The sequence below is a fragment of the Hippocampus zosterae genome, chromosome 9 (assembly GCF_025434085.1).
Source record: "Hippocampus zosterae strain Florida chromosome 9, ASM2543408v3, whole genome shotgun sequence".
Classification (NCBI taxonomy): domain Eukaryota; kingdom Metazoa; phylum Chordata; class Actinopteri; order Syngnathiformes; family Syngnathidae; genus Hippocampus; species Hippocampus zosterae.
Genome location: NC_067459.1, coordinates 18853536 through 18866085, shown reverse-complemented (window position 1 = coordinate 18866085; position 12550 = coordinate 18853536). Strand labels below are relative to the sequence as shown.

The window sequence follows — 12550 nt, the reverse complement described above, 5'->3', positions numbered from 1 at the left end:
AGTTAGCCATACGTCGCTTCTAGCTGTTAGCGGCCTGCCAGCACTACTATGGGAATTAAAATGACAGAGTCGGGATAATAATGTACAGCAAAACAAAGTCTTATTGCAATGGTAAGAACTGCATTTCTTTGCAGAGCCAATTTAGATTTAAGCCTTTGGTTTCTCGCTGCCGCACGCATTTTAACACTTGATCCCGTGGCGTCAGCTCAACATTGGCATGGATGAGGGCAAACTTCACACGCACAAAGTGAACACGTTGCAACTCCGAAAAAAATTGTGTTTTTTTTAAATGCCTTTATGCGGTTGACAATGTTTTATTTTTTTTCCCCTCCAGTAAAACGTGATTGTAAAAATAAAATGTGAAAACATGTCTGTTGACCGAGAAGTATGTAAGGAGTTACCTCCAGTAAGAACGATGAAAGACAAAATTGTTAATGGTAATAATGAGAATAAGCAGTTTGTTGTTTGGCTGCAATAATATTCGACAGAAATATGCATATTTCATTTTGGCGGCTTTGTGACGTAGATTCGTCGCTCATTATTCAAGAACCTGCCCACTTTGTGACTGCTATGTGACTATGATATTGAGGAAAAAGGGCTGCTAATTGGATTTTATACAACACACACATACGCGATTGCATTTCCTTCACAGTAGCCAATCGCTAATTTCACCCACCAGAAAACAAGGCTGATATTAAACCTGAAAACCACGTGACTCAGAATGAACACTACAAAAAAATATATGGTTTATCGTCATTTATGGTGGCCTAAACATTTCAGATCCAAATACTAAACCTCTTGTGACATCTGGATTGTGTCACTGACGCATCAGCGAGCCTCTCGTCTCATGTCAGCGCAGCCGGAGCCAATGTGCCTCCTGTCTGCCAGCTCAAAACGCTACCGGCAAATGGAAAATCAGGGCTAAAATGCCGTAATTCGAATTAGCTTTGACTCAGTGCGCTCTGAGCACAGATAAGGTACAAAATAAATGCACCTCATTTACCAGCCTAACCATCTTACAAATATTATGCTCTGGGGGTGTTTTTATTAGTTTTTTGTTTTTTTAATTCCATTTGGCATCATCACGGAAACAACAATGCACTTGTTTTCCTCCAAGGAACTTATTTGTAAATCCTATTTAATGTTTCAAGTAAACAAAACTGAGCCACCGTTTGTTATTCTCTGCAGCACCCAATTTTGCAACATATTGTTTTCACCAACCAGCACCAGACAAGCAAATAATGAAGTAAATATAACCAAAAAAAATGCTTTTCATGCCTTTTGCACTGAGGACTTGCTTTTCTTAGACGTTAACCAGTCCCAACAGTCCTGAGGAGCTAAGTGCAACTGAAGAGTACAACCTGGTTAAAATGGCTCTTGAATCCTGAAACCGAAATGGAAAGAATGTGTTGGGACAAGGCGCACTGTTCTTCAGAAGATACCCGTATACTGGCACTGTATCAAAAAAATATAATCATAGTACATAACTAAAACTATAAGTATCAAATTGATACACGGATAAAAGTTTGTACACAAATGCATGTCCGGCCAGTACAATTCAATACAAGAGTTGGTTGCTGTTTTGGAATGGCTCCATTGTGTGCGTGTGCGTGCGTTGGTGTATTTGTATGCTGGCAAAAAATAGCCAGTGTTGCATCTGACTGGAACAGGTGTCCAAACATCACTAGACACAAACACATGGCTGAATACTGGAAACTTTTTATAACCCTTATAAGACCTCATGCTGGGATGTGGTTAGCCGTTCTTGGAATAAAGGTGAAAACGGGACAGCCTCCATCCGAAATCTTCACCGTGAAAAATTTGGCATCGTAAAACGAATGGCAAGGAGGCCGCAGGATTCCCTTGTCATCACTCTGAGGTTGCTTGGCAAAGTAACTAACTATAGATGAAAATGAAACAGGAGGGGAAAAAACCCAGTGATCCAAAGTCTATACTACCGTACTTGAAAGACTTTTTTTTTTTTAATAATACAAGTGGAAAACAAATTGCATCACTGTGAGAAAGTGACCCAACTGACCCCACCTAAATGTGAAAACTGGATTCAAGACTTCTCAATAACCAGCCTTGCTGTTCTTGTTCATTTCTGTCTCAAGGCTACCCACTGCGCTACACACTTGAAAATCAGCGAATGCCTCATAACCTACACTCCAAAATAATAGGGGGCATCAAATTACTGCAAAGTTAAAGTGTCTACCTCCCATTGTGAGGTATATGGAAATAACAATTCAGTACGCCCATTAGCAGCAGTGTACAGTTTTCGCACCACTTTTAATGGCTCAAGGTAATGACGAGAAAAAAGTTTAGACGACAATGTAAAAACAATCCCCGTTATCCGTTCGCAAAAATGACTGAAATCGCTGTAACACACAGGCAAGGCGAGTCACATGGAAAACTGGAGCATAACCGTTTTTTTTTTCCTCCAAGTTTAAAATAACGGGACTCCGTAAATGTTGATTTTGCTAGAGAAGCGCTACAAGGACAAAAACAACAGCCTGGTGATCCGTTGGTGTTTTAATTGTAAGGAATATGCCGACATTTGCCTGCTGTCCAGTGAATACATTCACATTTTTTTTCCTTTTTCACTGTTCATTTTTTTTTCAGCACAGAAATGCTACAAAGCTTGTTTTCAAATGTTTCCAGTTTCGGGATGCGCTTGCTGTGAAAACAACCTACCGAAATAGAGTATCTTTTAGTTGAAAACACGCAAATGCTCGGAAAAGTGAGGGCCTTAGAGCATGGGTTTCAGTTGAGATTTATCGGCATAGTAATTGGCGATAGGACGAATAAATGGAAGAAATATTGTTGCGCTGATTTGCTGCTTACTAATAAATCTGTCTGTCTGTGGACGGATTTTATCCTTGTAACAGTCACTACTGACATCATGAGAGATGCAGGTCAGTAGCTGAGACCAGAATGAAGGCCAAATTAAAAATGCATGTCGGTCTGGGCAAGGGTGGCAACTTCAATCTCAGCATCACAGCAATTGGTTTGCTGGTCGAAATATTTTACATTTAAATACAGTAGTTTTGACTTTATGGAGGGGCAAAACCAAATGATTTTTAACTGTCTAAACCAGTTCAGTGTATGAAACATTATAGGGCTATACGTCTAATATCTACAGTATTTGTTTAGCCTGATTTCAATAGAGCAGGATTGGGGCTAGCTTGCATAATGTGCTTTTTTCTTACTATACATGGTCGTTTTTTTGTTGCTGTTAAAACGCCTTCGTGTTTTTTTTTTTCGAATTAAAACGCTTACTATTCGTGGAGGCGGCCCGGTAGTCCAGTGGTTAGCACGTCGGCTTCACAGTGCAGAGGTACCGGGTTCGATTCCAGCTCCGGCCTCCCTGTGTGGAGTTTGCATGTTCTCCCCGGGCCTGCGTGGGTTTTCTCCGGGTGCTCCGGTTTCCTCCCACATTCCAAAAATATGCATGGCAGGCTGATTGAACACTCTGAATTGTCCCTAGGTGTGAGTGTGAGCGTGGATGGTTGGTCTATGTGCGCCCTGCGATTGGCTGGCAACCGATTCAGGGTGTCCTCCGCCTACTGCCCGGAGACAGCTGGGATAGGCTCCAGCACCCCCGCGACCCTAGTGAGGATCAAGCGGTACGGAAGATGAATGATGAATGAATGAATAAATAACTCAATAAGGCATGCTGAAATCATGATTAGCATGTCTTTCTCATTGTTCTGAGACAGTACGGACAGTACTGCTAGGCACACCGGTCTCCACTTTCTCCATGGATCCAGGGCGTATCCGGCAGCAAGTGTCCCCGGAGGGCAAGCAGGCTCCCCACTACCCGCTCTTTTCGTCGAAATTTTTTTTGTCGATTACATCAAGAGTCCAGCCAACTAATTCCATGTTTAGTTCTTCGGATGAAAAATACGGTAGGAGGCTAGGAAAAAAGTTAGACAAAGACAGCACAAGGACTAAGTGGCGAGCACGGAAAGGATGGGGTGAGGGCAGGAGGAGCAGTGCAAAAAGCATCCGCCTTCGTCGAGAGCCAAGCAGAAAAAAAATGCATGATTGGATGAATGAATGAGCATAAGAGAACAGAGCAATGCTATTGCTATTATAATTGCTATTCCTCACATACATTCTCCTCCTTTTCTGAAAAGAACAATGACGTTTAGCGTGGCGCTCACTGACTCGTTGAATTCAGTCAGTGAACATGAGGTGCAGAATTTATTGAGAGCCGTATCACAAATTTAGACATCACAAAACAATATGCTCAGTTTCGATGAACATCATCATTGATTTAACCAGACATTTTCTTCCCCTATGTTTTTGTGCCTGTACATTGTTCTGTCTTCAGTGTTTCCTGACTCTTTGGGAGCACACTGGCCCAGAACTGTCAAATCACACAAACACACACATACACACACACTCGCAGATAAAGTAGGTGTAGATGATGCATGTTTGAAGACAAATGTTTGTCTGGCAAAATCAGCAGAGGACAAAGTGTTTGGTTTGAGGAATAGCAACGCTGTCCTGCCAATGCTCATACTGTCCTCATGCATGAGCTACACCGCCTTCCGAACAGAGGGAAGTGAACATGGAAAAGAAAAAAAAAACGATTGAGACACTTCCGACCGGGGGGCTTCATAGAATCGTTGGCTCCAGCAAAGAGCACAATGCTGCTCTAACACATGCAGTGCATCCAAAGCTTTGATTCACTCCTCCTTTTTTTATTGTTTGTGTGTGTTTTACACTATAGAAGTGTATTGAGGCCAGACGTCATTCTTCAAATAAGCACAGCAAATCCTGGAATAAAACGTGTACCTGCTTGATGATCAATACGATGGCTTCTTACAGTATTTTATTCGGACAATCCACAGCCCAATAAAAATTGACCCTTGAGCTTTGACTCAATTTATCTTCTGAACCTGAGTTTGAGAAACTGGCTTAGCCCACTGCATCATTTCCATTCAGGACAACTGGTGTGTGTGAAAAACCTGCACGTGTGTGCGCGCAGTCAGCTTATAGTCAAGCAGGCCAGTCATAATGTGTGTGTAATGTCCCTGAGGTGCATGACAGTATTACTAATACTTGAATTATAGCTACAATTACACATTACGCTCAAGCAAGATTGGAAAACAGGCATGACAGGCTATTGCCATCCGAGCTCTCTCTCTCTCTCTCTCTCTCTGTTTCTCTCTCACACACACACACGGCCACACATACATAAAAAAAACACGTGACACATAAGTGTATGTGTGGAAGCAAGTAGCCCAAGGCGATGTACACTAGCAAGCAGCCATGTTTCTCCCACAAGCGACTGCAACGATGCTGTCATCTCCAGCATGGCTCTCTCTCTCTCTCTCTCTCTCACACCAACACACATGCATGCAGCACACCATCGTGCTCGGTGTGACATCACGCCACGCATTTAGACCTGATAGTCGGAGAGGATAACACAGTATTATGTGCTGAGGCCTTATTGTCGCCATGCAAAGTGGCTGCGACATCGCTAATTCAGCTCCCTTTCACTCAAACACACACTCACGGGCTATCGTCAAAAGATATTCCAGGTTGCCATAAGTACATAAACGGCCCTGAGAAGTAGACAGGTCACCACGTGAGGCCGTTTCAATCATATTAATGATAAGGTGGGCCTTGGCCTCTTCTCTGCGGGGTTTCCAAGCATAATGTGGTTCAGGCCGTGATAGTCACAACTCCACTTTTCGACTTTTCTTAGTCGAGGATGGCTGATCAAGATCAAGAGCTGAAAAACAGCAACCCATTAAGCTCGATGCCAGTCACGACCTACATCGGGAACATCACAAGAAGTAACTCACAGGCGGGGAAACTGTTTTTCACTCCTTAATTGCTGCACTCAGTTGATTTATCTGACATATGACAAGTACTTGGACTCATTGGTTGAAATTATTACAATGTGAACAAGCTTTATTTGCCCAATTACTGCTGGGTAAGACTCTTACTGATGCAAGGTTTTCCAAAGCGTTTCAGTTGAAGACCCAAACTGTAAATGTGTTTTTCTCACAGGTCAACTCACAAAATAAGATATTGAAAGAGAAGCACCGTATACACCAAACAGCCATAATATCATCATCATCATTACAAGGGAATATTGACATCCAATTCAAGATATGCTTACAAAGACTATAATGTTCAATTTTGATTGACACTCGGCAGGATGGTCTTGATTCGCCTTGTTCATTATTGTGGTTGCAGTTTGCAGTGGTACAGAAATCTGTTTTCATGAACAGTGTGAATCCGGCACAGTATGTGGCACACATTCTAAAACAATGTTTAAAACATCACATCTGCATTCGTGCACTTGCCAATGTGGGCCATCATTTTGGGGTCTTTTAACTCGCAAATTCAGAAGACTGGGACCTGCGTTCGCCAATACATCTAACTTACATTTCTAACATATTTTGACGTAACCCAGTCGTGAGCGACCACTGGAAAGTCAAATATGTGCAAGGTCTCTGTAGAAGGACTCCGCTCACTTACTCTGACCTATTTTCATACAACTTGAAGATCACGAGTCCCAAGTCTTTCACACAATGCTTTGGAAACAAGGCTACCATGACGTGATCTTTCTTCACAGTATGTGCGAATCTATAAACGCCTTGCATTCACCAACCACAATGAACCGACTGTTGCCTAAGCCAAGCAGGCTACCACAGAGTATCAAATAACAAGCGCAATATAAATGTATGGAATCTGTGCCCCTCCAAAGACCGGCTGCTCCTCACCTGAGGCAGGGCCGCGTTGATCTGACGCTGCAGCACGTCCCTCTCGTGCAGCGCCCCCTGCAGTTTGGTCTGCGACTGGATGAGGGTTTCCTGTGTCTCCCTGAGGGACTCGAGTAGCTTGTCCCTCTCGTCCAGCATGTTGACCATCAGCTGCTCGAAGTTGGCCTCCTGCTCGGAGCCATTCGGGACGCTGCCGGCTCCTCTCGGGGGACCGGCCGAGTCCCCCTCGCTGATGGTCGGCATCACCTCGCACATCATCTCTGCTGCGCTGGATGTACAGGGGCGATGCGAACTGTCGTTCAAGACCGTTGTGTGTGTTACATATAAACTAACCAACGCATCTCAACTGATTGAAGGCCATGAGCAAAAAAAAAAAAAAAAGGCAACGTGCAAACGCGCCACTTACTGTTTCGCGCGTCATGCGTGTTCTTCCAATAGTGCACCATATTCTTACCTATTCAGAGTGATCGAAATGATGCGAAAACTGGCGACCTTTCATCCTCGTTCACCACCGTCGTTTCTCCCCGTGTGCAGATCCGCCCAAGCCGGCGCGCCATGCACTCTCTCGCTCACATGTACCAAGCCCGGCGTGACGTGATTGACAGCTTAGGCGCGCGGCCGTTCGGAGGGGCGGTGTCCGCGAGCACGGCGGGGATCATAGTACGAAAGAATTCCAAAATGCCAGAATAGATCCGTGACAGAACGTCTGATCTGCTCTTGGAGACAGTCAACGTCTATGTATGTGTGTGCGCGTGTCAGAGAGTCTTATTTGCATCCGCCTTCTCTGCTTCTATCCCCATAGACCCCCCCCCCCCCCCCCACACACACACACACACGCACGCCACCATCCCCCTTAACACAGACACATCTGCAATTGTCGCCCGTCTCCCTCATATGATGTACACTCACAAGGTCGTGTTTTTCTTCCGCTTCACGGGTGAACGTATACTTGTGCAGCGCTATTTGCATGATTATGACCCAGTCGCTCCATCACCACCACGCAGGCACACGCTCATTACGATTGTACATGTTTGCACACTTGGACGCGCAGCGCTCCCTGCAGGATCTCCAATGAAAATGAGATCTCGCCATGCTTTTGTAATGGGAGACATAAAACGATATTACAAGCCTTCTTAGGTTTTAACTGCTCTGGCGTGTGCCATATACTTCACAAATTATACAGCTTTGTGGGGGAAAAATGTCAATAGCCTCACAGTGCTTTCTTTGCTACAACCCAACCAGAAAATACAATAAAACAGCTCATTTAGGCTAAAGTTATGGAACGGAAGAAGAAGGCCATGAGCTCAGATTTGTACCCGCATTAAATCATATTGCATATATCCATTTGAAATTTTGGTAGATTTGAACGAGAATCCTGGAAATTGATGCACAAGATTTGCTTTTGCGGGTCACGTAAAATGATGTTTTGGAACGCAGCTGGCCGCCAAGCCTGAGTTTGACGCATTTTCTTTTGAAAAGCTAGGCCCACCAGGTGAAAAATTCGATGGGAAACGTCAAAAGAACCTCTGTCAGTCACAATTCACGTTACTGAGATAATTTTCGCTCAATGTTCGATGCAAACAGTGAAGTTCGTTCTTTCCGGGGCTTTTATTTCTCCATATGTTGATCATAGCATAAAACACGCAATAATAACTGCGTTTTCTGTGAAAAAAATAACAAGTCGTCAAGAACATTGGCAACGTAAAATGGTTGCGCTCTGACTTCAGCCGCGATGTGACAATTGACGGTCCATTCATATATAAATCCGACCAACACTACTTCCTGAATTAGACAATTCTACTCTCGCGATGTTAGCCATAACGTCATTCCATGATGGCTGAAGATCCTGGCGGGGTAATTTTCAATATCTCTCTCATTCTTTTTTCTTTTTCTGAATCCCAGCTTGCCATAGAGCCATGGCTGGATTCACAGCCACGTTAAGCGTCCACAGAACATTAGTGTCGACATGCCCAAGAAAGGGAACCGAAAACGGCTGAAATTTCGGGCTGGGGACGTTTGCTCGGAATCAGGTCGGTCGAGTTTGTGTTCACTTTTTCATTAGCCAACAAGCTAGCAGTTCCCTGCAACAACTCTGGTTAATAAAAAATGGCGTGACAGCTTCAGAACGTTCTAAAACCATCAATTAATTATATTAATAATACAAAATACCATATCTCTTCCATACTGCCCTAGGTTTCAAATAGCTCGCAGGTTAAATAAGCCAGAGGTGTTGTGCATGTTCTCTTAAAGATAAATGCTGCATGATCATGCACTTTTTCCCACTTCAGTGACTGTGGCTGATTACGCTGATGCCGATCCGGCCGTTGTGAAGTCTGGTAGGGTGAAAAAGGCTGTTGCAAATGCAATTGAAAAAGAAGGTAATTCAACAATGACTGCTGCACGCAATTTCTTCAGGTTTTGTGTCTGATTTACTTAACTGATTAACTTGAGCCCTTTACCTTTCAGTCAAATTATTATGTAGCCTGGAAGCATCTCAGGGTACTGTAGAAGCGGTTCTCTCCTCTGCTGGGACCGTCAAAATAGATGGTTTGGACAGCAGCGATGACTTTGACGCAGAAGAAGATGGCGACAGTGAACCTAAAGTGATCCACAAGAAGAAGAACAAGAGGAGAAAGGGTATGATATGACAGCATTGATGAAGAACAAGTGAGAAGCAGCTTTGTTTTAAATAAATACAATATGTGTCCTTCTAGAGAGCAGTGACGGACAGGAGTATCCAGTGGACATCTGGCTTGTGCTTTCTTCTTATATTCGACCAGAAGACGTTTGCAGATTCTCACTAATCTGTAGAAATGCATGGATGGTCACATGCACTGCAGTTTTTTGGACCAGGCTATACAGAAGGTGAGGTTAATTTTACCCCGTGAATTTTATGTTACATATTTGCTGTTTAAAGTGGCTGATTGTTATTGAGGTTGGCCCAAAAAGTGTTTCCAAAATAGCGGTTGCGTTGCAGTTCAAGTATAACATACCTGACATATATATATATTTTTTTTACTCCCTCCCATCATTTCTCCCATTCAAAGGCATTACAGGATCGATGTTGACCTGCCGTTTCGTCTGCAGCCTGATTGCATTGACAAGATGTGCAGTCTCAGGGCCCGTGTGATTCGCTCCCTTTTCCATTTGTATGAGCCGTTCAGCTCGCGTGTCTCCAAAATTCCAACCATGCCAGAATCTACACCTACAACTTTGCTCAATTCCAAGGTAAACTACCCTGTAACCCTGCTCTCAGATATGATTAAGACCTTTTTTTCCTGCAGATGTTTCAGTTTTCTGTTTCTAGTTCAACTGGATATTTTTTGTGCTCAATCTCTTAAAATAGAAATCATCTATGATCAGTTTTTACCATCTTGTACGATATAACTGTAGCCAGGACGGAGGCATGGACCTTGAATCACATTGAGTTACAGTACATTGACATTTATAACTCATATTTCTCCTCTTTGCCACCCCTGCTATCTGGTGACATCACAAAAAAAGGCAAATTAAAAGCAAATACCTGTGCAGTCCGTTTTTTCAGGTACTCACTGAGCTGAAGTTGAGGTCTCGCAAGGCTTTTATGCACAGCGGCAGATTTAGAGGTGTCAAGTCCTAACAATATTGTTTTGTGAGTTCTTGGTTCGACTGTGGAAGCAAAGGACAAGGCTTGGCACGGACTGTATCTCGTTGGAGTGAATGTCTGACTTAGTTTTCTTCTGCAGTGCTTATTGTTCTGGATAAAAAAGTTGACTGGGACTCGACCAGAAGGATTGTGGGAGTTCAACTTCAAGTTTTTAAAGCAGGTAGTTGTCTTTTTCCAAAACGGCTACTGCACTAATGCTTAATAGTTTACCTAATCATCATTTTTGCTCCCGAGCAGGGAAACACAAAGAACGGACATGCAAAGTCCTTGCGGACGCCCGAACAGTATGAAGAGGTCCACACAAATTCGGACTCTGACTGTTACATGCTTCAAGTGTCAACGTTCAACTTCATCTTCACCCCTGTGGTCATGGGCATGACTCTTACCTTGGTCAGTCTGATAACCTCTCCATTTTTATACTTACTGCAAGATTTAGATTTTGCAGTTGCCATTTGAACATAGACTACTGAAACATGGCAAGATGTTACCACACCCTAACATGACATTTATCTTGATCATTTATTCTGATTTCTTTCCCCCCATCGCCTTTGACGGTCATTGCTCTCTGTGCTGTCGTTGTAGTTCACCATCAACGTCAGCACGGACATGCGCCATCACCGCGTTCGTCTCGTGTTCCAGGACTCGCCGATCCGAAGAGGGAAGAAAAGAGGCGATCATGGCGGCACACAGGTTGTGCTGGATCCTGTACACAGTGTGAGGCTTGTGGACTGGTGGCATCCGCAGTACCCTTTGTCCCAGTAAACATAAATGGCTCGCTCTAACTGCGACTACAGCAGAGCGTCACATCCACAATCCTCACCGTTTGCTTGCTGCTCGGCCAAGAGAAATTTGTTCCAACCTCCTGACTTACACAAACTGAGCATTTATTGGTCGATAAAAATGGCCTTCCCAAAACTCCCTTCAAATCGATCACTGGCGAGTCGTGCAGAAAGCCACAAAAGATAACGTGAGAGGGATGCAAAGTCCTCCCTCCGCTGCCTGCTTTTTTAATAGATAATCATAATACATGGCCACTTGATGACCGCTTCAGCAAATTCTGTTAAGTTATGTGAATGCATGCACACAATTTTTATTTTTAAACCATAAAAACTGTCCCTGTCCACATCCTGATAGTGATAACCATATATTGATTTAATCAGATAATTTAATCATAAACTCACAATGTATTGTGTGATAAGTGGCCAGTGAGAACATTTACATCGCTGTTTATCTTTTCATGTTTCTTGGCTTTACACTTACATACACACACTGGAAAAAAAACTTGACTTTGTGTGAATTGAATCCCTTCCTTCGACCACTGTAATAACTGCCCTTGTGTTAAGCGTATTGAATGTCAAATCGTACATGGGTCTGCTGTACTTGATCATAATGTGCAGTGGAGGGAAGACGCTACCTCAGAAAAGGATTCAATCTGAATTGTTTAGCAGCTTTAATAAAACGTGGCATCTCTTCATCTGATAATGTGCTTTGAAGACTCGTAGAGACAAACATTTGGCAGATGCCAATTGCGTGTTTTAGTTGGGGATCAACTAGTTACTCTAACATTAATTGTCTTGAAATGAATAAAAAGCAAACTTCCCCTTTGAATGCCATACTGACTGTAGTTTGTTTGAAACAGCACACTTCCCTCATGTGGTGACACGTGGTATTGTGATCACATCCAATTTCCATGATAATTTCATTTAATTTATTCATTTCAGGCAGCGGTCAACATTAACAAAACAACCAAAACATAACGATCAAAATTAAGACTTGGTAGGAAAAGGAGTGGGAAGAAGAGAGCATTTTCCAGTTCCCAGACACACCAAATGGTTATCAGTATGGTATGTGCTTTACCCAACAATTGTTACACCATGGTCTGCTGAATTTAAAAACATATTTGTAAGTAGTACATATAACGCACTACTTGTACACTATTTGAAAAGCTTGGGACTCTTTAGAAATGTCCAACGTTTTGAAATAACTGCATATACAAGGACATAATTAGAATTTGTCAATACCCGTCTGCAGGCATGTATGTATGTATAGAGATTATACACAGAGAGAGGGCGATTATGGGAGACATATACAGTGGATATATAAATACACACACATATGTCAACTCACGAAATTGTCAAGGTGACCTGACCATTATACC

General features: G+C 43.1%; 2 protein-coding genes across 7 annotated transcripts in view; one reads left to right on the top strand and one right to left on the bottom strand.

Moving 5' to 3' along the window:
* Window positions 1-7538, bottom strand: part of ppfia4 (PTPRF interacting protein alpha 4) — a 49512-nt gene extending 41974 nt beyond the window's left edge. For 5 of the 6 annotated variants that reach the window (XM_052076840.1, XM_052076843.1, XM_052076844.1 and 2 more), the window contains exons 1-2: window positions 7201-7538; window positions 6747-7038 (exon numbers count right to left, since the gene is read on the bottom strand). In XM_052076840.1, the coding sequence (XP_051932800.1) occupies window positions 6747-7004 (258 nt within the window). In that variant the 5' untranslated portion in view covers window positions 7005-7038; window positions 7201-7538. The remainder of the gene's footprint in view (window positions 1-6746; window positions 7039-7200) is intronic. The other variant, XM_052076841.1, reaches the window with a different exon arrangement.
* A 1011-nt stretch (window positions 7539-8549) lies between these two features.
* On the top strand, window positions 8550-12005 carry tmem183a (transmembrane protein 183A). Its single transcript, XM_052076893.1, has 8 exons — window positions 8550-8776; window positions 9035-9124; window positions 9213-9383; window positions 9461-9611; window positions 9794-9974; window positions 10472-10552; window positions 10630-10782; window positions 10975-12005. Exons 1-8 carry the CDS (start codon window positions 8713-8715, stop codon window positions 11152-11154), a joined length of 1071 nt encoding a protein of 356 aa, XP_051932853.1. The 5' UTR covers window positions 8550-8712; the 3' UTR covers window positions 11155-12005.
* Window positions 12006-12550: the final 545 nt, after the last annotated feature.

What these genes read in the sequence shown, in the direction of transcription:
- tmem183a (XM_052076893.1), top strand. Translation starts at nt 8,713, where the DNA reads ATGCCCAAGAAAGGGAACCGAAAACGGCTGAAATTTCGGGCTGGGGAC. An exon ending in GGACGTTTGCTCGGAATCAG is followed by an intron (nt 8,777 to 9,034) that starts GTCGGTCGAGTT and finishes TTCCCACTTCAG; the next exon opens with TGACTGTGGCTGATTACGCT. An exon ending in TGGGCATGACTCTTACCTTG is followed by an intron (nt 10,783 to 10,974) that starts GTCAGTCTGATA and finishes CTGTCGTTGTAG; the next exon opens with TTCACCATCAACGTCAGCAC.